The following is a 19,875-nucleotide window of genomic DNA, read 5'->3' as shown; positions in this document are numbered from 1 at the left end:
TCCTGCCCTTCCTGGCCGCCCTGACGTCCCCGGCCCCGGGAGGGGACAGAGCAGAGGAAACCCCACCCGGCCGGGTCCCGCTGCGGTGGCGGGGGGGAGAGCTGCAGGGGTGGCACCACGGAGCTGCGGGGGTCCCGTGGGGTGCTGCGGGGGTCCCGTGGGGTGCTTCGGGGATCCCATGGGATGCTGTAGGGGTCCCATGGGATGCTGTAGGGGTCCCATGGGATGCTGTAGGGGTCCTGTGGGATGCTGCGGGGGTCCCGGTGCGCCCCCCAGCCTCACCCCCCCATTGTCCCCGCAGCCCGCGAGCAGCTCCGGCGGTCGCGCCACAGCCGCACCTTCCTGGTGGAGTCGGGCATCGGGGAGCTCTGGTCCGAGATGCAGGCGGGTAGGAGCGGGGGCGGCGGGGGGGGGGGGCGGGGGGGGCCCCCAACCTAACTTGGGGTTCCTCGTTCCGGCCAAACGCTGCGACGTCCGTGTCCTTCCCCTTGGGGCCTCCAAAACTTTTTCCAGTTTTCAATTGAAAAAAAAAAAAAAAAACCACACATTGGGGTTCAAGCTGCCCGTGGCTGCAGCGTGGGGACCCCCCAGGCCAGCGCGCCCCCCCAGGCCGCCGCTGCCCCCCCGCAGGTGACCGGTACATCGTGGCGGACTGCGGCGGCGGCACGGTGGACCTGACCGTGCACCAGATCGAGAAGCCGCAGGGGACCCTGAAGGAGCTGTACAAAGCCTCAGGTGGGCTGCAGCCCCCGGGCACCCCCCCTGGGGAGGGACGTGGGGGGCTTGGGGGGGGTCCGTGGGGCTGAGGGGGGGGTTAGGGACCGGTGGTGCTGGGGGGGGGGTTGGGGGCGGTGGTGCTGGGGGCTGTGCAGGGGGGTGCCCGGCTGCAGCCCCGTCCCGTGCCCCCCCGGCTGGTAACGGCGGGGCCCCCCCGCGCCCCCAGCCCCGCGGCGCCGTGCCCGGGCTGTCCTGCGGCGACACCTGGTGGCAGCGGGGAGCGGGGGGGGCACGGGGGGGGCGCGGGAAGGGGGGGCCGGCTGGGGGCTGCAGGGGGCAGGGGGGCGTGGGGACGGGGGTGCGAGTGGGACGGGGGGCGCAGTGGGTTGGGGGGGGGCGAAGCAGATGAGGCTGAGGCCCAGGTCTGGGGACGAGCCCCCCCCGCGGCGATGTCCCCCTGGGATGTGCCCTGCAGCCCCCCCAGCGCTGCCTGGGCACACGGGGTGGCACGGGGTGACACGGGGTGACTCGGGGTGACACGGGGTGACACGGGGTGACTTGGGGTGACACAGGGTGACACGGGGTGACACGGGGTGGCACGGGGTGACTTTGGGTGACACGGGGTGGCACGGGGTGGCACGGGATGGCACGGGGTGACTTGGGGTGACACAGGGTGACACGGGGTGACACGGGGTGGCACGGGGTGACTTTGGGTGACACGGGGTGACATGGGGTGGCACGGGATGGCACGGGGTGACTTTGGGTGACACGGGGTGACTTTGGGTGACACGGGGTGACACGGGGTGGCACGGGGTGGCACGGGGTGACTTGGGGTGACACGGGGTGACTTGGGGTGACACAGGGTGACACGGGGTGACACGGGGTGGCACGGGGTGACTTTGGGTGACACGGGGTGACACGGGGTGGCACGGGGTGGCACGGGGTGGCACGGGGTGACTTGGGGTGACACAGGGTGACACGGGGTGACACGGGGTGGCACGGGGTGACTTTGGGTGACACGGGGTGACACGGGGTGGCACGGGGTGGCACGGGGTGGCACGGGGTGACTTGGGGTGACACGGGGTGACACGGGGTGGCACAGGGTGACACGGGGTGACACGGGGTGGCACGGGGTGACTTTGGGTGACACGGGGTGACACGGGGTGACACGGGGTGGCACGGGGTGGCACGGGGCCGGCTGGGCTGTCCCAGTGTCCCCGCTCCAGCGCCTCCATTTCCTTCAACCCCTGGGAAAGCCGCGGATGGAGACAGGCACCGAGCCCCCCCCAGCATCGCCCCAGGACCCCCAGCAGGGCCGTGCCCCGGCCAAAGGCTTTGTCCGGAGGGCCAGTGTCCCACGGCCACGCTCCTTGCTGGGGGGGGGACACTCCGTGTCCCCTGCCACTGCAGGACCCCTCCCTGTCCCCGGCTCAGCCCTGGGCAGGGGGCTCCCCTCCGCGTCCCCCCCACCCCGCTGCCCCCGTGCCGTGGCCGTGCGGTGCCGTGGGGCCGTGGTCGCCGCCTGACCCACGGCCCCGCCACCCACCCAGGGGGTCCCTACGGCGCCGTGGGGGTGGACCTGGCCTTCGAGCGGCTGCTGTGCCACATCTTCGGGGAGGATTTCATCGCCACCTTCAAGGCCAAGCGCCCGGCCGCCTGGGTGGACCTGACCATCGCCTTCGAGGCGCGCAAGCGAGCGGCGGCCCCATCCCGCGCCAGCCCCCTCAACATCTCCCTGCCCTTCTCCTTCATTGACTTCTACCGCAAGCACCGGGGCCAGAACGTGGAGACGGCCCTCAAGAAGAGCAAGTGAGCGCCCGGCGAGGGCGGGGGGCAGCCGGGCACCCCCGGCCCCTGGGAGCGCACGGCCCCGGAGGGTCCCCCATGGAGGGGCAGGGAGGGAGCCGAGAGGGAGCCGAGCACAACGCTCTGCTGGGGGGCCGTGGGCTGGGGGGGGCTCAGGGTGCTGGGGGGAGCTTTCGGTGAGGGTCAGCCCCAAGTGCGCCCCTTCCTCTCCTCCCCCCCCAGCGTGAACTTCGTCAAGTGGTCTTCCCAGGGGATGCTGCGTATGTCCCCGGAGGCCATGAGCGAGCTCTTCCAGCCCACCATCACCCAGATCATCAAGCACATCGGTAGGTGACAGCCTGCAATGGGGGGGGCATGCTCCCTGCTCCCCCCCCGGCACCATGTGGAGCACCTTCTGCACCCATCCGCCCCCAGCACCCCCCAAAGACGGGGAGCCCCAAGCCCCCATGGGCAGCCCCTCGGTGGTTCCCCCAGCACCAAGCGCCGCCCGGAGCCAACCCTGCTTCCCCCATTCACCGGCGCTGGGGGGGCTCCCTCGCCCCCCGCCCAGCCCCAAATCCCCTCTCTCCCCCCCCCCAGACGCCCTCCTGAAGAAGCCCGAAGTGCAAGGCATCAAGTTCCTGTTCCTGGTGGGCGGCTTCGCGGAGTCGGCCATGCTGCAGCACGCCGTGCAGGCCGCCTTCGGCCCCGTGTGCCGCGTCATCATCCCCCAGGACGTGGGGCTGACCATCCTCAAGGGGGCCGTGCTCTTCGGCCTCGACCCCACCATCGTCCGCGTGCGGCGCTCCCCCCTGACCTACGGCGTGGGGGTGCTCAACAAGTTCGTGGAGGGGAAGCACCCGCGGGAGAAGCTGCTGGTGAAGGAGGGCAAGAACTGGTGCACGGACATCTTCGAGAAGTTCGTCTCCGTCGACCAGTCGGTGGCGCTGGGCGAGGTGGTGCAGCGCAGCTACTGCCCGGCCCGCGCCGGCCAGCGCAAGACCATCATCAACATCTACTGCAGCGCCACAGACGACGTGGTCTACATCACCGACCCCGGCGTGCGCAAGTGCGGCACCATCAGCCTGGAGCTGCCGGAGCTGGGCGATGCCGGCAGCCCCCCGCGCGCCCGCCGCGAGATCCGCGCCGCCATGCAGTTCGGGGACACAGAGATCAAGGTCACCGCCATGGACATCCGCACTGCCAAGACGGTCCGGGCCACCATCGACTTCCTCTCCAACTGATGCGCCCAGCGGGGCCGGGACCGAGCCGGGGTCGGGGGGGGGGGCACCGGCAGCTGCCTCCGTGCGGTGCCAGCCCCGGGGGCACCCTGGGGTGCTGGGACCCAAGCGCTCACCCCTGGCCATGCCACGAGGCTGCTGCCACCCCACGTTTCACAGGGCGCCCCCGAAGCTGTGCCTTGCTCACAAAAAGGGCTTGGGGTCCAAATTCAGAAAGCATAAAACCAGCCCTGGCAGGGCCACGCGGGCAGCACTGCTCCCCGGCACCCGGGGAGGGGTCTCGGGCTGCCCCCCCCACGGCGGGAGCCCGCAGAGAACACAAGCACGCGCGCTTCCCCTGCCCCCAAGACTCTGGGTTTCGCACACTGCTCAGCACCGCGGGTGCGTGCTGGGCCCTGGGGACACAGCGTGCGGGAAGGAGCCCTGCACCCAGCCCGGGGCTGCCTGGAAATGCCTGCCCCCCCCCCGCCCCACACCACCATCCCCTGGCTGCTCACACACCAACAAACACATCCTCACCCCCCCCCGGGGAGTCTGAAAGCTGCAGGGAAGGGCCGGGGTGCCCCCCCCCTCCGTGGGTTTTAATCGCATTTGGGAGAGAAAATTGCCTGTGAGGGGGCAGCGGGGGGAAGGGAGCTGCTGGCAGCAGCCAGCCCCGAAGCCCTGGGGGGTTTAACACAGACAAGCTGAGCTCTGGCATGTTTTCAACTGACATTTATTATTTACCTCTATAGACTTTTTTTTTTTTGTACTTAAAAACCCACACATACACACAGTCATGTATATATATATATATCTATATATTTATATATATATAGGCACATAAAGCCTCCTGTTGCTTTCGGAACTGAATCACTTCTCCCAGTCCTTGCACCACGGGCCAACAAAGGAAGGAACAAAGCAAAACGGGAGGAGATCGCGGGAGGGGATCAAGGCGGTGCTCGACACAATGACATGGATAGGGACGGGCAAGGGGGCACAGGCACCAGAGCCCTGGGGACCCAGCCTCCATCGTGGGGCCAGATCCTGCCCCAGCCCCCAGGAGGCAAAATTTAACCCGAGGGGGGGCCCAGCTCAGGGTCTGCCACCCCCAGCCCCCACACGTCCCCTCCTGGGGAGGATGGGGGGGAGAAAAGCGAGGGGGAAAGCAGCAGCAGCAGCAGGCGGGCAGCAGGGGAGACCCTTCCCCGCCCCAGCCCCATGCGAGTCGCAGAGCTCTGGCAGGAGCTGCTGGGGCACTTCAGGAGCCTCTGGGGGTTTTGGGGGGGCCGCCCCCACCCCGAGCCGGGGGGAGCAGAGGCACACGGCGGGTGCGGATGCAGCGGCCCTGGCTCAGCGGGCAGAGGGGAGCAGCGGCAGCCACCAGCTCCGTGGCAGCAGGAGGGCCGGGGCCCTGCCGACGCTGGGGAAGGGGGGCGGGATGCTTTTTCTGTTTTAAACGTGAGTTCTGCCCCTGGGAAGAAGGCAGGCTGGGGGCTAGTCGAAGCCGTGCCAGTCGCTCTGCTCCGAGTCGTACTCCAGCTCCGCTCCGATGCAGCGCACCCCGTCCAGGAGCATCGGCGTGCCGTGGTGCCGGTCTGCGAGACAGGAGGGGACGGTGGCAACGGGGACACAGACCCTGGCCTTGCACCTCCTGCGACACCAGGGCTGGCTCCAGCGCTGCCTGCGCTGCCTCTTCCCTTTTCAGAGCCCTTTCGGGAAGTGCTCTGTGCACACGCGATTGTCCTCCCACGGGCAATGCTGTCACCCCGGGGGCTGGGAAGCACGGGGACACTGCACCCTGTCCCCGGGTCTCTGCTGCAGTCACAGCCCCAGGGGTGCTGAGCAGGGGAAGGAGCTCAGCCCCACGGTGCTGCAATGCACGGGGCACTGGTTAGGGGTTACGGAATTGGGACACCGAGTGGGGACACGGGGCTGGCCACAGATGGGGCAGCGGGTCCAGCACAAGCCCTGCAGCCCCGTGGAGCTGGTGCCCCCAGGCAAGCACCCACTGGCACCACGGTGGGGAAGAAACCGGGGCCGTGCGGGGGAGCAGGGAGATGCCGGGGCTTGAAGCGGCCACTGCCATCATCCCCCCCGGCCGCCGTGCCGGGGAGGCCCCGCAGCCTCCCCCCTGCGACGTCCCCCAGCCCCAGGATTTTCGGGTGGGAAGTGTCCTGCTTTAGGGCCGTTGCTCAGAAGCCCCCAGCAGGGGGACGGCGGCGGCTGGAACCGGGGCAGGGTCTGCAGGGCCTCAGCTCCCAGCCCGGGGCAGGGCAGAAGCAGGGGCTGCAGCCAGCTCTGGCTCGTGCTGGGGAGGAATCACAGCTCCAAAACCCAGGGGGGGTTTGAAGCGTGAGGCCCACGGGAGCTGCACATCCACCACCAGGCTGTGAACCCCCGGGGCAGGCAGGACAGACGTCCTGGGCCCAGACTGACGTCCCCGGCCCCACAGCAGCCCTTACCCATCACGCGGGCTTGGACCACGACCTTGAGGCAGGCGCCGTCCCCGGTCTCGCTGGCGAGGAGCATCTCCTCCTTCAGGACACCCTCCTTGTGCGCCGTGTACTCGCACTTGACGCTGTAGCCTGGGGACAGGGGGGGACGCTGTGAGCCCAGGTCCAGGCCAGGATTTTTGGGGGGAAGACAGGAGCTGGTGCTGTGCCAATACCCCTGCTCTGGGAGCCCTCCAGCCCCAAGGTGCTGCTGGCATTACCAGGGGCAGAACCGATGCAGCATGGCCAGGGCAGGAGTACGAAGCAGGCAGCACGGTGCCGGCACACACGGTGCCCGGCTCAGCGGCACTGCTGGGACGCACCAGGGTGCCTGGGCACCGCAGCACCCAGCCCCAAACCCAGCAGCACCCCGAGCACCAGCACACCGTGCCACCAAAAGCACCCAAAGCAACCGCTCTGCCCGCACCCTGCCCTGTGCACAGCCACGGGTGGGCACCCGTGCCGTGCCCCAGGCCACCGCCTCCCATCAGCCAAGCACCCCAAACCCTTCGTGACACGAGAGCCCGTGCCAAAACACTGCAACTGCCCCCTTCGCAGGGCAGGGGGAACAAGGACATGGCCCCAAAGCGAGCCAGGCGAAGGCTGGCCCCAGCCCCGCGTCCCCTCCCGGGCTGCAGACACAGCTGTCAGAGCCAGAGGCGGCGGCTGCTTTCCATCCAGAGGAAAAAAAGCTCTCTATAAAAGCAAGGAGCAGGCAGAAAAATAAACACCTGCGGCGTCTCAGCAGAAGAAAGGCATTAGTGCAGCCCCGGGGGCACGAGCCTGCCGCAAGCACACGGCACAGCGCCAGGCCACCGGCTCTGCACGCCCCGAGGGGAGGCCCCCGACAGAGCTGGCGTGGGGGGGACGCAGTGACGGGGCTGGGGGAGAAATAAAAACGTGCTGAGCACCAGGGGCCCAGCGCCAGGGCTGGGGAACACCGCTGTGCCTGGGCGGGTGGAGGAAAGCAAGGCAGCAGTGGGAGCAGCGCGGTGGGTGCCTGTCCCTGAGGCCGCCCCCCTCTCCACGTCCCCACCCCAGCACAGGGCTCGGGACCTCAGCACTGTGCTCAGGAGGAGGGGAGCGGGGGCAGAATCAGCTCAGGGGGCTCCGGGAGCTCCAACCACCTCCAGCAAAGGCACGGGAGCGTTTTGGTGATCAGAGAAGGGCCCCGGGGCCACCCAGCAGCGTGCGGCTCCCCTGCTCAGCTCCACCTCAAAACAAGGTCAAGGGTTTTATCTGCAGGCCAGAGGGAGAAGCGGTGGCAAAAATCTTTCTTCTCAGCGCCAGGAGCCCCGTTATCACCTGGCTGCACACCCCGAGGCCAATCCGTCTCTGTCTCAGTGCCAGTGGGCCAGCAGATCAAAGCCTCGCTGGTGCCACCCACGGCCGCTGTCGTGGCCAGCCCCGGGCCGTGCCCCGCCAGGCGCCAGGCTGGGCTCCCCCGGCTCGGTGGCTGCCCCCCCGCCGCCAGGGGCTGGATCCATGCCGAGGCGATGCCCAGCCCTGCCCGCAGCCAGGACGCAGCTCACACCCCGAACTGCCCAGCCCCTGCACCAACCCGTGCTGTGGACGTGCCCAGCGCAGCACCAAAGCCCGTCCCAGCTGCTGCCAGTGCTCCTGCTCCCTCCTCCAGGGCCGTGAACCGATCCCAGTGGCTCCCGGAGCAGTCCCTATCCCCGTCCCCGTCCCCCAGGCTGCAGGCTCACCTCCCGCCTTCGAGACCGACCCAAACGCGGGTGAGGGACAGGAGGGCTGTCACGTGCGATGGCAGGGGATAAATAGCGGAGGGACATGGGCTCGAAGCAGGGGGAGCAACAGCCACAGGGCCAGAGGGGCCGTGCTTGGGCTGTCACAGGGACAGACGCAGCCAGCGGGGCCGGGGGAAGCTGCACGGGAGGAAGCGGGGGCAGTGAAGCAGCCAGCGGGGCCCCCCCAGACCCGCAGCCACGAGGCGGGGGCTGCCACGTGCCCGGCTCCGGAAGGGCTGGGAGGAGGCTGAGCTGCTGCAGCTGCAGCAAAACAAATCCCAGGCAGCGCCGTCGCACTGAGAATCACGCCGCGGTGCTCACTCGTCAGGATATCGCTCCCCCTTCCCTCTCTGACATGGAAATTAGCAACGAGCCTGGAGGCAGGCTGAGAGGCAGGGCTGTGCCGCTTCTCTGCGCGGACCCTCGGCGCGGAGAAAGAGCAGACAGAACAAGGGCTAAAAATAAAAGCACGTCTGGACTCTGTTCAGCAGGTTCCTGGATTAAAATGCCACAAAAGCCGCTCTTGAAGCACGCGGGTCGGGGTCAGACGTCTCCCGGGAGGCGCATGGAAACACGGATTCCTTCTCCATGCTGTAAAGCTCTCCAGCACGGCGAGGGACAGGCGCGGGGGCACGGCCCCACGCTCCCTGCCGGGACTGCTGCCCCTGCCCAGGAGCCCCCCAGGCGTTCCCATCTCCGCGTCGCGATGCCCGGGTGCAGCTGAGGTCTCACACCCTCTGCTCGGCACCCCGCATCCTGGCCGCTCCTGCCCGGCAGCCTCAAGCCCCGAACACCCCGCTCTGTCCCCACCACACCGTGCCACCCCCGTCCCAGCAGGGGGACACCCCCCTGCAACGAGCCACCCCCAAGCAGCAAGGGTGCCAAGCCGGTGCCACCCACGTGGGCGCACACCGCGCTGGGGGACCCTGGGGACGGCAGCAGGACCCGCTCTCCACCGCGCATCTCTCGCCTGTCCCCGTTAAGCCCTCGGCGGGTCAGTCAGTTCTGGCTCCCGGTGGTGGTGTCCCCCTGGGGACGGAAGCCACCCGCGGGACCCCGAGGGGAGGCGGGGGCCTGGGGCCTGACACGGTGTCGGGACGCGGGGACCTTACCTTCAGGCACCGAGGTGACGCTGAGGACCCTGAGGTTGAGGTTGGGGAGGGGCACGGCGCAGACGTCCTTCCCCAGGCGCTGCGACGGGGGCAGCAGGAAGGTGATCTCGTACTTGTGCAGGATCTTCAGGAAGCCCACCTGCGAGGGGAGGGGAGCGCTGGGGTCACGCCGGGTGGGGTGAAGGCACGGCGAGGGGCCCCCACTGCCAGCACCCCATCCCACACCCCCCTCGGTGGGGCAGGGACCCGCCTGCACCCGGCGCTCGCCCCCAGGCACCACGGGGGTGGAGCGGGGTTGGCAGCAGCCACGGGGGGGGGGGGGCTGTTTTCCCTAACAATCAGGGAAATGTAATAAACGCATTTATTTCAGCTGCGCAAAGCAAGCAGCAGAAATAGCCCGTTCCGGGAAGCGCACTGTCACAAACAACCCTGGGGTGCTCTGGGAGCGGCAGACCGATTTCCCCGGTTCAAGCCGGGCGGCGTCCAGCTCCCGCTGCAGGGCTCGAGACGGCAGGAGGCTTCCAGCAGCACGCCTCCACACGCCGTTTGTCCTTTTCCGCGACGAAAACCAGAGCCCCCTCCCAGCCAGCAGGTCTGCTTCCATCCAGCAAGACACATTTTGGGAAGGGAACCCCCCTGCCATGGTCCCCCCAGCACCGACCAGAGCCCCCCGAGCCAACGGGAGCCCAAGGAGAGGGGGGGACACCGGGGCTCCGAGCGCCCCAGCTGCTGGCACGGGCAGGGGGAGGCGAGGAGCTGAAGCGGAGCTAATCGCTGCCGGGGGGTGCGGGGGGAGCCGCCCACACCTTCCGTGTGAATCAGAGGAGGGCGCGCGGCACGTGGCGCAGCGCCACCGGCACCCACAGCCGCCCAGCACCGCGCCCCTCCGGGTGCTGGGGCAGCCCCGGCCGTGGCACAGTGCCCACGGCGAAGAAACGGGAGCTGCTGCGGCCAGGGGTGTGCTCGGCCAGGGAGGCAGAGCCCCCGCCATGCCCAGCCCACGGACGGCTCAGGCGGGGTTTTGGGGACAGAAGTGGCTCTTTGTCACCCGGGGTGACGCAGGAGCCACACAGCGTGCGGCCACCAAGCGCGCGGACGACGCGACCGCACCAAGCCGCGCCACCTCCTCGCTCTTCCCGCTCAGTGGGGCGATCCTCCGCTCAGACATCGTCCCCCGGCCCTGCAACCCCCCCAGCGTCGGGCTATGACCCCCGCCACGGGCACGTCCAGCCAGGACAGGCACGTGTGCGACCCCATCGCGGTGCCCAGAGCCTCAGCCACCACTCTACGTGTAAATACATCATTTTTTACATAATATATAACACACACGCATGTATATAAATATATAAAGTGCGAGCCATCTGCCTCGCACAGCGGCGCTCCTGCCCGTGAGCAGCTCGGAGACATCACTGCCACACAGCCACCAACCCAAACAGCCACAGACGCTTTGGGGATTTTCAGGACGGGGACAGACATGGGGTGAGCAGCCCCAGCGAGCCCATCTCACCCCCGGCAGGGAGACGCAGCTCTCCTCTGCCTCCGAAGGCGCGGGGCGGGCTGCACGGGAAGCACCACAGCACCCCGGGGCTGGGAGAGCCCCAAACCCACCCTCAATCCACCCAAGGAGCAGCGCCGGCCGCTGCCGCTCTGCCTTGGGACCCGCGTCCCTTCTGCAGGGCACGTGCGGTGCCGGGGGCGCTCGCAGCACGCCGCGCTCCGCCAGCAGAAAAACACCACCAGCCACCCACGGGGCGGCAATCGCTGAGCAATTCGCAGCAATTTTTAGGGCAATAACCCATCATCCGCCCTAGACAAATAACTGACTCAGAGCTCAAAAGGGAATTTTAAATTGCCCTGCTTCCCGCAGCGCCAGGATACCTGCCGAGCCCTTCGCCGGCGTTATTTCGTTATTTCTCGGGGAAAGGAGCCCCCAAGGGGGAGGCTGGGGATGGAGGCCCCGCGGGTCGGCCTCTCCCCCTCCGCCTGCAAACCAGCGAGGAAAATTGTGGAGGTTTTTCTGCAGGATTGACGCCTCCTCTTGCAAGCACCCACAGGGCTGGTGGCCAGCACGAAAGCCCAGCATTCAGCCCACCACAACAACCACGAGCACCCCTTCGAGGCGCTGCCCCAGCCCCACAGAGCTGCCCAGGTGCTTGAAGATGGACCCGGCCCCCTGCCCCACGGCAGCCCAGCACAGCCCAGGGCGATGGGGGCAGGCTGTGGGTGCTCGGGTCGGCGAAGTCCCGGGGAAGCGCTAGGAAACGCACGGCGTCCCTGGTGGGCAAACCCCAACCGGCCCCGAATGGCAGCGGGTGCCACGGCGCTGCCCGCAGGGAAGCGAATGCCCTCCTCCGCACATGCCTGCCCCTGCGGTCCCGGAGGGGTCGGATCCGTCCCAAGAGCCCCAGGCAAACACAGCCTGGACCAGGCAGCAGCAACGGGGCGGAAATCAGGGGTTCTCTCTGTGAATCTGGAGCAGAGCACCCCCTTTGTAGCCATGCCCCGAGGAGCCTCGCTGCCACCCGCGGAGAGGGGTCCCCAATCCACAGGGCACCTGCGGGCCCCCCCCAGGCACGTGTCCGCAGATAGCAGCCGCCCCAGCACGCACCCCCCGCGCCCCCACCTTGACGAGGAAGTGTCCGTCCTTCTCCTGCGTCACCATCACCGCCGAGTCGCGGAGCTTCTCCTCGAAGTGGACGTGGCCGGGGGCCCCCTCCGCGGGCTGGCTGGGGGCGAAGCGCACGCCGCCCGCCTTCGCCTTGCTGCCTGCACGGGACGAGAGGACAGAGCCCGCGTGTCACCTGCTGTCCCCGGGGACAAGAAGCCAAGGGGCAGGATGGGTTCCGCTCCCCTCCCTGGCCCCTGCCACCTCCAGCCGCCCGCCAGGACCAGCGCCGTGCGCCCTGGGGCTTGTGCCTTCGCAGACCACGCTCTGCGGGCTGCCAGGAAGAGACAACAACTCTTCCTCCTCCTCCTGCACCAGTGACCCAGGAAGCTGCCCGGCCAGGCTGCCCGCACAGGGCGAGGAACCGATGGGAAGCACTGCCAGCATGTGATTTTACTGGCAGCCACTTCTCCTCCCTGCTGTCATTTGGGTGCTGGAGCTCCACAGTAAAAACCCAGCTGCCGAGAGCGCAAACAAACAGCAAAAAATACACCCACCCCCCCGGCCTGCTGCAACCAGCAGAGCCCAGAACCGGCTGAGATGAGACACGGGGCGAAATCCTGCCGCAGACAGCGCGGGCTGGGGTGGCGCTCAGAGCACGGGCTCCGCAGCCGGACGCTGATCTGGGAGCAGGGCCGGGCACGAGCCAGGGTCCTGGTGACTTCAGCACAGGACGGCACAGAGACATGGGGCAGGAGGGCACGTGGGGACAGCGGGTCCCCAGCCAGGCTGCTGCGGCTCCGTCGCCCAGGCGTGGGGGGGGCAGAACCCCAAAGAGCTGGGAGCTGCGGCAGCAACGCCCCACGATGGTGCTGCACCACGCAGGGCAAAGCCCCCTCCCCAGAGCTGCCGAGCTCGTCCATCTGGCAGCAGGCACGGAGCAGATTGCTGCCTCCTTAAAGAAAAGGCTCTTTGTGCCTCGGCAGACTCTAATTTACTGAAATGCAAGAGATTTAATAACTCGGCATTGTTCAGCAGGAACAGCTTGGCAAGAAACGCTCCTCGGCGTGGAGGAGGCAGCGGGCCTGGGGGGCGCGCAGAGCGCTGCGGGTGCGGGGCCGTGCACGGGGCTGTCCCCACCTGAACTCTGGTGTCCCCCGGGGATGCACAGCTTCGGGTGAACCGAGCACACCGGGCAGGACAGAGCCCACGGAACGGCCCCGGGGGATGAACGTGGGGAGCTGTGGCTGAGGTCCCAGCTCGCTGCTGGGCGCGGAGCCCCAGCAGTCCCTGGGCACCTCTGCGGGGGCACCAGGAGCCAGCACCGCATCCTGCCCGCGGGGGGGCTGGCAGGGATGGTGCCACCTGCCCTGAGTGCTGGCACCGGGCCTGTCCCCAGTGACCCAGAAAGCACCGGGCAGAGCCCAAATACCCGATAGCAGCCCCAGCACCGCGGGGCCGGGGCCGTGCCCACGCGTCAGGCAGCCCAGAAATGAAATTAGGGGTGCAATCCCATTGCGCATCCTGCACACACCCAGGCAGCGACGCCGACCGCGTCTCCTGCTCCGGCAGCTGCGTGAGTCAGCCTTGGGCAGGGTAGCAAAATCACCCAGGGCTATTTTGCTTTATCTCGTGGGGTACGGGACTGCACCGAGTCCCACCACAGCGGCAGGAGGGTCGCCGGACCCCTCCCTGGGGGTCAGCGTGCCGGCGGCCAGCCCTGGTGCTGTGCTCCCCCTGCTCCCTGAGCCCCTGCGCAGCGGGGAGGGCCTGCCCTGGGGAGACCACCACGCCTGTGTCAGGGACACTCACAAGCCCGGCAGTAAAGGCCACCTTTTGTCACAGGGTCCTGAGGCGAGGGTCCCCATTGTCCCCCCAGCAGGCAGGGCTGGGAGCACCGGGGCTGCCCCAGCACCGACGGGAAACAAGGCAGCGGGCGGTCTGCCCTTCGGCACCGCTGCCACGGGACCGCCACCGGTGCCAGGAGAGCCGCAGGTGATGACAGCACACGGGGCAGGGGACCCTGGCGCTGTGCCCCTCGTTCAGCTGTGCCAGCAGCCCGGACAAGGCTTCGCCGCGGCAGGAAGAGTCCCCAGGGCGCTGAGCGACCGGGGCCAGAGCCGTCCCACGACCTCGCTCGCTGCAGGAAGGGGACGCGGGGATCGTGGGCACGGAGCCGCGGCCGCGCAGAGGTGAAAGCGCGGCTCAGAGGAGCACAAAGAGCTCCCGGGGCTTTGTCTGGGCGGCGCAGGGCAGGGAGCGCCGCAGCCTTTCCGGGTCACCTCCCCGCACCGAGCGCGCGGCCGGGTCCCAGCCCCGCGGGGAGGCAGCGGGACCGGGAGCCGAGGGGCACCCACGGGACGGGCCCACAGCCACAAAATAGCAGCGACCCGTTCCCCCCCCGTCCCCCGCTGCAGGGGCAGGGCAGGCAGCTCCGCGCAGCCCCCGCCACGGCACGGGGACCCCCCACGGACACGGGTGGGGACCCCCGCGGCGAGCGGCACCGAACCAGACCCCAGCGGGGTGCGGGCACGCAACCGGGGGAGGGAGCCGGGGGGGGCCGCCGGGGACTCACCCTTGTTGGCCGCAGCCATGTGTCCCCGCCGCCGTCCCTCGTCCTTGCGCCGAGCTTCAGAGGCGGCAGCGCGAGGCCATGCTCCGAGGGGCGCCGCCGGAGCTGGGAGGGGGAGAAGGGGCCGGTGAGGAGCGGGCAGGGCCGGCGCGCACCGGGGACGCGGCTGCCGGGGAGGAGCCCGGGCACGGGCACACCGGCAGCCCCTCGGCGGCAGCGGCGGGCGCACACCGGGGCAGGTGCTGCCGCGACGAGAACTGCACCGGGGGGAGAGGGGGCGGGCCCCGGGGTCCGGCCCCGGTCCTGCCGCCCCCGGTGCACGAGGAGCCGGCCCCAGCCCCACGGAGCTCCCCAGGGCCCCGCAGCCGTCCCGAGGCTCTCAGGCTCCGTCCCACGGCCTCGGGGTCACCGCGGCTGGGACGGGGCCAGGAGCGGCCCCGGGGGGCGGGGAAACGGGGCCCGGGAGGGGAGCACCGGGGCCGTGCCCTGACCCCGGCACCGGCCCCGGCCCCGCGGCGCCCCCGGTACCGGTGACCGGAATGGGGGGGGGGGGGGGGGGGGGGAGGGGGCAGTGGGCACAGCCCCGGGGCTGAAGGCGAGCAGCGGGAGCTCGAGGGGAGGGCGTCGGAACGGAGCGCGGAAACCGGGCGGAAACGGTAAAAACGGAAAACGTTAAAATAAAAAAAATTAAAATTAAAAAAAATTAACTAAAAACCACGCACAGGCAGAAAGCCCCGCACACCGCGGGAAGCGAGGCCCGAGCCCCCCCCCCCGCACGTTACCGCTCCCCCCCGCCCCGTCCCCGCTCACCGCCGCGTCCCGGGCGCTGCCCGCTGCCCGCTGCCCGCTGCCCGCTCCCACTACCGGGACACGCCCCCCGCCCTCCCATTGGTCACCCTGCGGCTCGGACACACCCCCGCCGCTCCCATTGGCCCTCCCGCTCCGCGGTCACGCCCCCCCACCACTCCCATTGGCTCCGGTTCCTACGCGGCCCGCCGGCGGGGTCGTCTCCAAGGGGCGGGCCCGTCACGGAGGGGGGGCGTGGCGATGGTAGAGGGCAGCCAATGGGGAGAGGGTGGGCGGGGCTTTGGTGGCGGGCGGCCCCGCCCCGCGCGACGCGGTTGCCATGGGGACGCCTCCCCCCGGTGCCCCCTCCCCTCCCCGAGCCCCGCGGCCCCGGACCGGGACGGGCGGGGCACGGTGGGGAGGGGCCAGGGAGGCTCGGGGGGGGGGCCGGGCCCGGCTCCCAGCGGGGCCGGGAGGTGGCACCGGGGTGGGCACCGGAGAGCCCCGGGGTGGTCCCGGGGAGCCCAGCGGGGCCCGCGGGAGCACGGCCCCGGCACCGCGGCTCCGTCCCCGGGGGCTGCTCCGGAACCGGCCGAGTCCCCGCGTCCAGCGGTGCGTGACAGCCGGCACGGCGCGGCCCCGCCCCGGGGGACACCGGGTGTGCGCCGTGAGCCCGGGGCCGAGCCCGCTGGGATGGGGGGTTTGGGGGGCTCACCGAAACGGCTCTGCGAAGGGATTAACCGGCAGCCCCTCCCCCGGGATTAACCGGCAGCCCCCCCCCGGGTATTAACCGGCAGCCCCCCCCTCCCCGGGATTAACCGGGAGCCCCCACCCCGGGATTAACCGGGAGCCACCCCCCGGGATTAACCGGCAGCCCCCCCCCGGGATTAACCGGGAGCCACCCCCCGGGATTAACCGGCAGCCCCCCCCCGGGATTAACCGGCAGCCCCCCCCCGGGGTTAACCGGCAGCCCCCGCCGGGGATTAACCGGCAGCCCCCCCCCCCCCGGGATTAACCGGCAGCCCCCCCCCCGGGATTAACCGGCAGCCCCCCCGCCGCCCCCGCACTCCTCGGAGGAGCAAACACCGGATTTTCGTCGCCGAGGCAGGGACGGGGAGGCACAGTTGGGGTGGGAACGGGGCTGTAATTCTGCTCCTGCCTCCGTCCTGAGAGGCACCGGGAGGCACCGGGGGGCACCCCAGCCCCACGGGACGGGCGGCGGGGCCAGGCCGCGGGGCCGCCGGGGCTCCGCTCAGCGGGGCTGGCGCTGCGCCTGCTGCAGGCGCCGGCTGAGGTCGTCGATCCGCGTGTCCTTGAGGCGCAGCAGCTGCTCCAGCCTCCGCACCTTCATCTGCAGGAGCTGAGCGGGACCTGCCCTCAGCTCGCCCCGGCCTCAGCCGGCCCTGGGGGCCGCCGGGAGCGGGGCCGCGGGCCGGACGCGCAGGTGATGTGGCTGCGGGAGGGGCAGGAGGCACGGCGCGGCCCCGGACGCCCTTAGCCGTGGGGGAAACTGAGGCAGGCCAGCACCAGCGGCAGACGTGGGGCCGCAGCTCCCGCTCCCACACCAAGCAGTGACCCCCCCAGAACAGGGCCCCGGCGCCCCGGTCCCCACGGGGCAGCAGTGATGCCTCCCAGCTCAAGGCAGCTCGGAGCACCCCTTCCCCTCTGCCGAAACGTTCCGTTTCGATGTTTTCCGGCAGAAAAGCCTGGGATTTAGGCAATTCGGACCGCGGCGTCGCCCTCCCGCGGCGCTGAACAAACCTCTGACAAAAGCCAGTGCTGCCAGGGGCTGCGTGACGCCGCCCCGCGCCTGCCCCGCGCCCCGGGACAGCGCTGCTGAGGCCTGCCCTGCGCCACCTCGGCCATCGCTGCCCGAGAAGCGACCAGGAAGGACAAGGATCGAGGGCTGGGAACATCTGGGGAGCGGGGACGTGCGACTGCTGGGTGTGCCACAGAGCCGGGCACGGCCAGGAGGGGGGGGCTGAGCGGGAGAGGCTCCCCCAGCAGGAGAGCTGCGGGCAGGGGGTTTGTGGGGGGCAGCAGGGGCAAGCTGCGGGGATCGAGCCACGTCTCCGGGCCGTGCTGGGCTCTGGGGGACCTCCTAACCTCAGTGCCCGCCCCCGTGTGACGGCACAGCACCGCAGCCTGGAGCCCGGCGCTGCCAGAGCAGCACCCGAGGGAGACGTGGGACATCTGGGCAGCAGCGGGGCCACCTCCAGGCCGGGACGTGCCCGAGGGTGCCACCAGAGAAGGGTGGGCCCGGGAGCCTGGCAGCATGGCGCCGCTGCAGGACTGGCTCGGGGGGCACGGGGAGCCCAGTCCCGGTCCCGGTCCCGCTCACCTGGACGGCCTCCTGGGCCAGGAGCAGCGCCTGCTCCTTCTCTGCCAGCTGCAGGTGGATGGCAGCAGTGTCCCCTGCGGGATGCCGGGCGTAGCCGAGGTGGCTCCTGCTCCCCCTGGGACAGGGAAGGGAACGCCAGGACAGCGACTGAGCCCCCCTGCGGCACCCACGGCCCGCGGGGCTGAGCCCCCGGCCGTGCCCAGCGCGTCCTGGGCTCCCCCTCCAGGGCCCGCACCCCGCGGGGACCTGCAGAGCCCATCCCGCTGGGAGCCCCCAGGAAGGGCACAGCACCCGCACAGCACCCGCACAGCACCAGCCCTTACCCGGCAGCCCCGGGGGACTCCTGGGCACAGCCCTGTCCCGTGCTCTTCGCCTCGGAGTAGCCTGCCAAAGGCGGCAATAGGGACACAATAAAACCGAACGGAACGGCTGGGTCGGACGGACCCACAAAGATCATCGAGTCCGACCGCCCGACCGCTCCCGGGCTAAGCAGAAGTGAAAGCACGTCGCTGAGGGCACCCTCCAAACGCCTCCCGAGCGCTGACAGGCACCGGGCACCTCGCTCGGAAACCAGCGCCAGCACTTGGCCACCCTCACAGCAAGGAATTTTTTCCTAATGTGCTGCCCGACCTTCCCCTGGCGCAGCGCTGTGCCGTCTGCACGTGTCCTGTCACCAGTTACCCCCCCTCTCCGAGCACAATTAGTGTCAATTAGCACCAGGAGCACCTCCCTCAATTAGCACGTGCCCTGCCCACCCAGCTCTGCCCCCCACCAGCCCAGGACAAGCCCCCCAGCAGGAGGCAGGGACCAGAGGGCAGCCGGTTTGGGCTAGGAGCAGGGGGGGGCCCCGAGGTGCCACGCACCGGCCCTACCCGTCTCCAAGTAGCCGACCTCCTCCTGCGCTGTCCTCGCACCCAGCTCCTGCACGGAAAACCCCCATCACCCCTGGCTCCTCGCCCCGGGGGTGAGCCTGCAAGCAGCCCCCCGCGCTGGGAGGCGGCCCCGGCCCACCCCGCTGTCAGGAAAAGGGGGGGCCGGGGCCCCCCAGCCCATCCGGCCGCTCCTGTGGCAGGGGTCAGCTCAGAGCAGGGGGTTCCCAGCGCGGCGTGGTGCCAGAGTTACCGCCCGAAGGCAGGGCCGGGATCGATCTGCCCAAATTCCTGCGCAGCCACAGCCCTTGCCGCTGCGAATTCCTGCCCTGACCTGGGCGCTGGCAGACGCAGCCCAGCCGGCCCCAGGCCCGCAGGCTCCTTCTCCTCCCTCACACCGTGAGGACCAGGACCCTCGTGGGCTGAGGGCTTGGCTGCGGCAGGAGAGGAGGCGGCTGCTGCCGCCAGCCCCATCCTGGAGCCGCGTGCTCAGCTCTCTGCACGGCTGCCCAAGCCCGACCCGGCCCAGGCACGCTTCCGCTCCTTCCCAGGGCTGTCACAGCGAGGTGACAAGCCGTGGCAAAGGAGGATGACGGAGCGAGCGTCCCCTCAACTCCCCAGCTCACAGCAGCTCCTCCAGGGCTGCCCAGGCCAATTCCTGCCTGCAGGGCCGCGGCGCTTCCCGGGGCGGCACGTCTGTGGCTGCCGCGAGGGGCCAGCCCTGCCGCCTGCCTCACGCCTGCCCCGGCTCTGCCCCGCTGACCTGCTCTGGGCCAGGCACCGCCTTGCTCTGCTTCTGCTTCTCCTCAATCTTCTGCCGCAGCAGGAGCAGCACCTGCTCCACCGTGCCCGGCCGGCACTGCACGACCTGACGGATCACCTCATCCGGGAGGGAGAAGTTCAGCTTACTCAAAACCTTCCTGAAAACAAAAAAGGAGCCAAACCGGCAGGCGGGAGGGCAGGGAGGCAGGGCACCGAGTGCCCACGGCCCCGCTGCGAGGGGCAGCGCTCCCCCAGCCCGGCGGGGAGCAGGGAGGCAGGGTGCCCAGCACCCACGGCCCCGCTCCGAGGGGCAGCGCTCCCCCAGCCCTGCGGGGAGCAGGGAGGCAGGGTGCCCAGCACCCACAGCCCCGCTGCGAGGGGCAGCGCTCCCCCAGCCCGGCCGGGAGCAGGGCACCGCCGCCCCGCTACCTGTTGAGGTGGCCCCAGTTGGCCAGCTTCTGCGGCGTGGAGCTGGCGGGCACGTAGCTGTGCAGCTGCACCATGGCGGGGAAGAAGAACTTCACCAGCTCGGCTGCCAGCACTGGGGGAGGAGGAGGAGGAGAGGCTCTGGGACACGGCCGGGACGCGGGGCCTGGCCCCACACTGGGCCCGGGCCTGGCCCCACAGCCGCGGCCTAGCCCCCCCCAGGCCCCCGCCCGGCTCCCTGGAGGCCCGGGGCCCCTCGCACCGCCGTCGCTGAAGTCGCGGGCGATGTTCCTGCGGGGCCGGGACAGCGGCACGGCGTCCACCCAGCGGTACAGCGCCCGCAGGCCGCCATCGCCCGCCGCCGGGCCTAGGGCCGCCATGGCGCCCGCCGCGTCGCCATGGCAGCGGGGGCCGCGCGGGGCATGCTGGGAGCG

General features: G+C 70.2%; 2 protein-coding genes across 6 annotated transcripts in view; one reads left to right on the top strand and one right to left on the bottom strand.

Moving 5' to 3' along the window:
• The window catches only part of HSPA12B (heat shock protein family A (Hsp70) member 12B), a 14,504-nt gene extending 9,996 nt beyond the window's left edge, over positions 1 to 4,508 (top strand). The window contains exons 9-13 of the mRNA XM_066997011.1: positions 302 to 388; positions 631 to 735; positions 2,268 to 2,526; positions 2,746 to 2,849; positions 3,103 to 4,508. Of these exons, the coding sequence (XP_066853112.1) occupies positions 302 to 388; positions 631 to 735; positions 2,268 to 2,526; positions 2,746 to 2,849; positions 3,103 to 3,746 (1,199 nt within the window). The 3' untranslated portion in view covers positions 3,747 to 4,508. The remainder of the gene's footprint in view (positions 1 to 301; positions 389 to 630; positions 736 to 2,267; positions 2,527 to 2,745; positions 2,850 to 3,102) is intronic.
• Positions 4,441 to 19,875, bottom strand: ADISSP (adipose secreted signaling protein). Of its 5 annotated transcripts, none has more exons than XM_048045610.2 (7): positions 17,708 to 18,187; positions 17,385 to 17,499; positions 14,261 to 14,362; positions 11,704 to 11,846; positions 9,081 to 9,219; positions 6,188 to 6,310; positions 4,441 to 5,320 (listed from the first exon to the last, which is right to left on the bottom strand). In XM_048045610.2, the coding sequence occupies exons 3-7, from the start codon at positions 14,277 to 14,279 to the stop codon at positions 5,220 to 5,222; spliced, it is 525 nt and encodes a 174-aa protein (XP_047901567.2). In that variant the 5' UTR covers positions 14,280 to 14,362; positions 17,385 to 17,499; positions 17,708 to 18,187; the 3' UTR covers positions 4,441 to 5,219. The 5 variants fall into 5 exon arrangements, with proteins under 5 accessions (XP_047901567.2, XP_047901563.2, XP_066853113.1 ...); XM_048045607.2 differs by lacking the exons at positions 4,441 to 5,320; positions 6,188 to 6,310; positions 9,081 to 9,219; positions 11,704 to 11,846; positions 14,261 to 14,362 and adding exons at positions 16,077 to 16,403; positions 18,257 to 18,305; positions 19,017 to 19,173; positions 19,445 to 19,556; positions 19,704 to 19,875 and having other exon boundaries at positions 17,708 to 17,768; XM_048045605.2 differs by lacking the exons at positions 4,441 to 5,320; positions 6,188 to 6,310; positions 9,081 to 9,219; positions 11,704 to 11,846; positions 14,261 to 14,362 and adding exons at positions 16,084 to 16,403; positions 18,248 to 18,305; positions 19,017 to 19,173; positions 19,445 to 19,556; positions 19,704 to 19,873 and having other exon boundaries at positions 17,708 to 17,768.

Source organism: Anser cygnoides, chromosome 4 (assembly GCF_040182565.1).
Source record: "Anser cygnoides isolate HZ-2024a breed goose chromosome 4, Taihu_goose_T2T_genome, whole genome shotgun sequence".
NCBI lineage: Eukaryota > Metazoa > Chordata > Aves > Anseriformes > Anatidae > Anser > Anser cygnoides.
The sequence above is the reverse complement of the archived record's forward strand: the minus strand, read 5'-3'. Positions and strand labels throughout refer to the sequence as shown.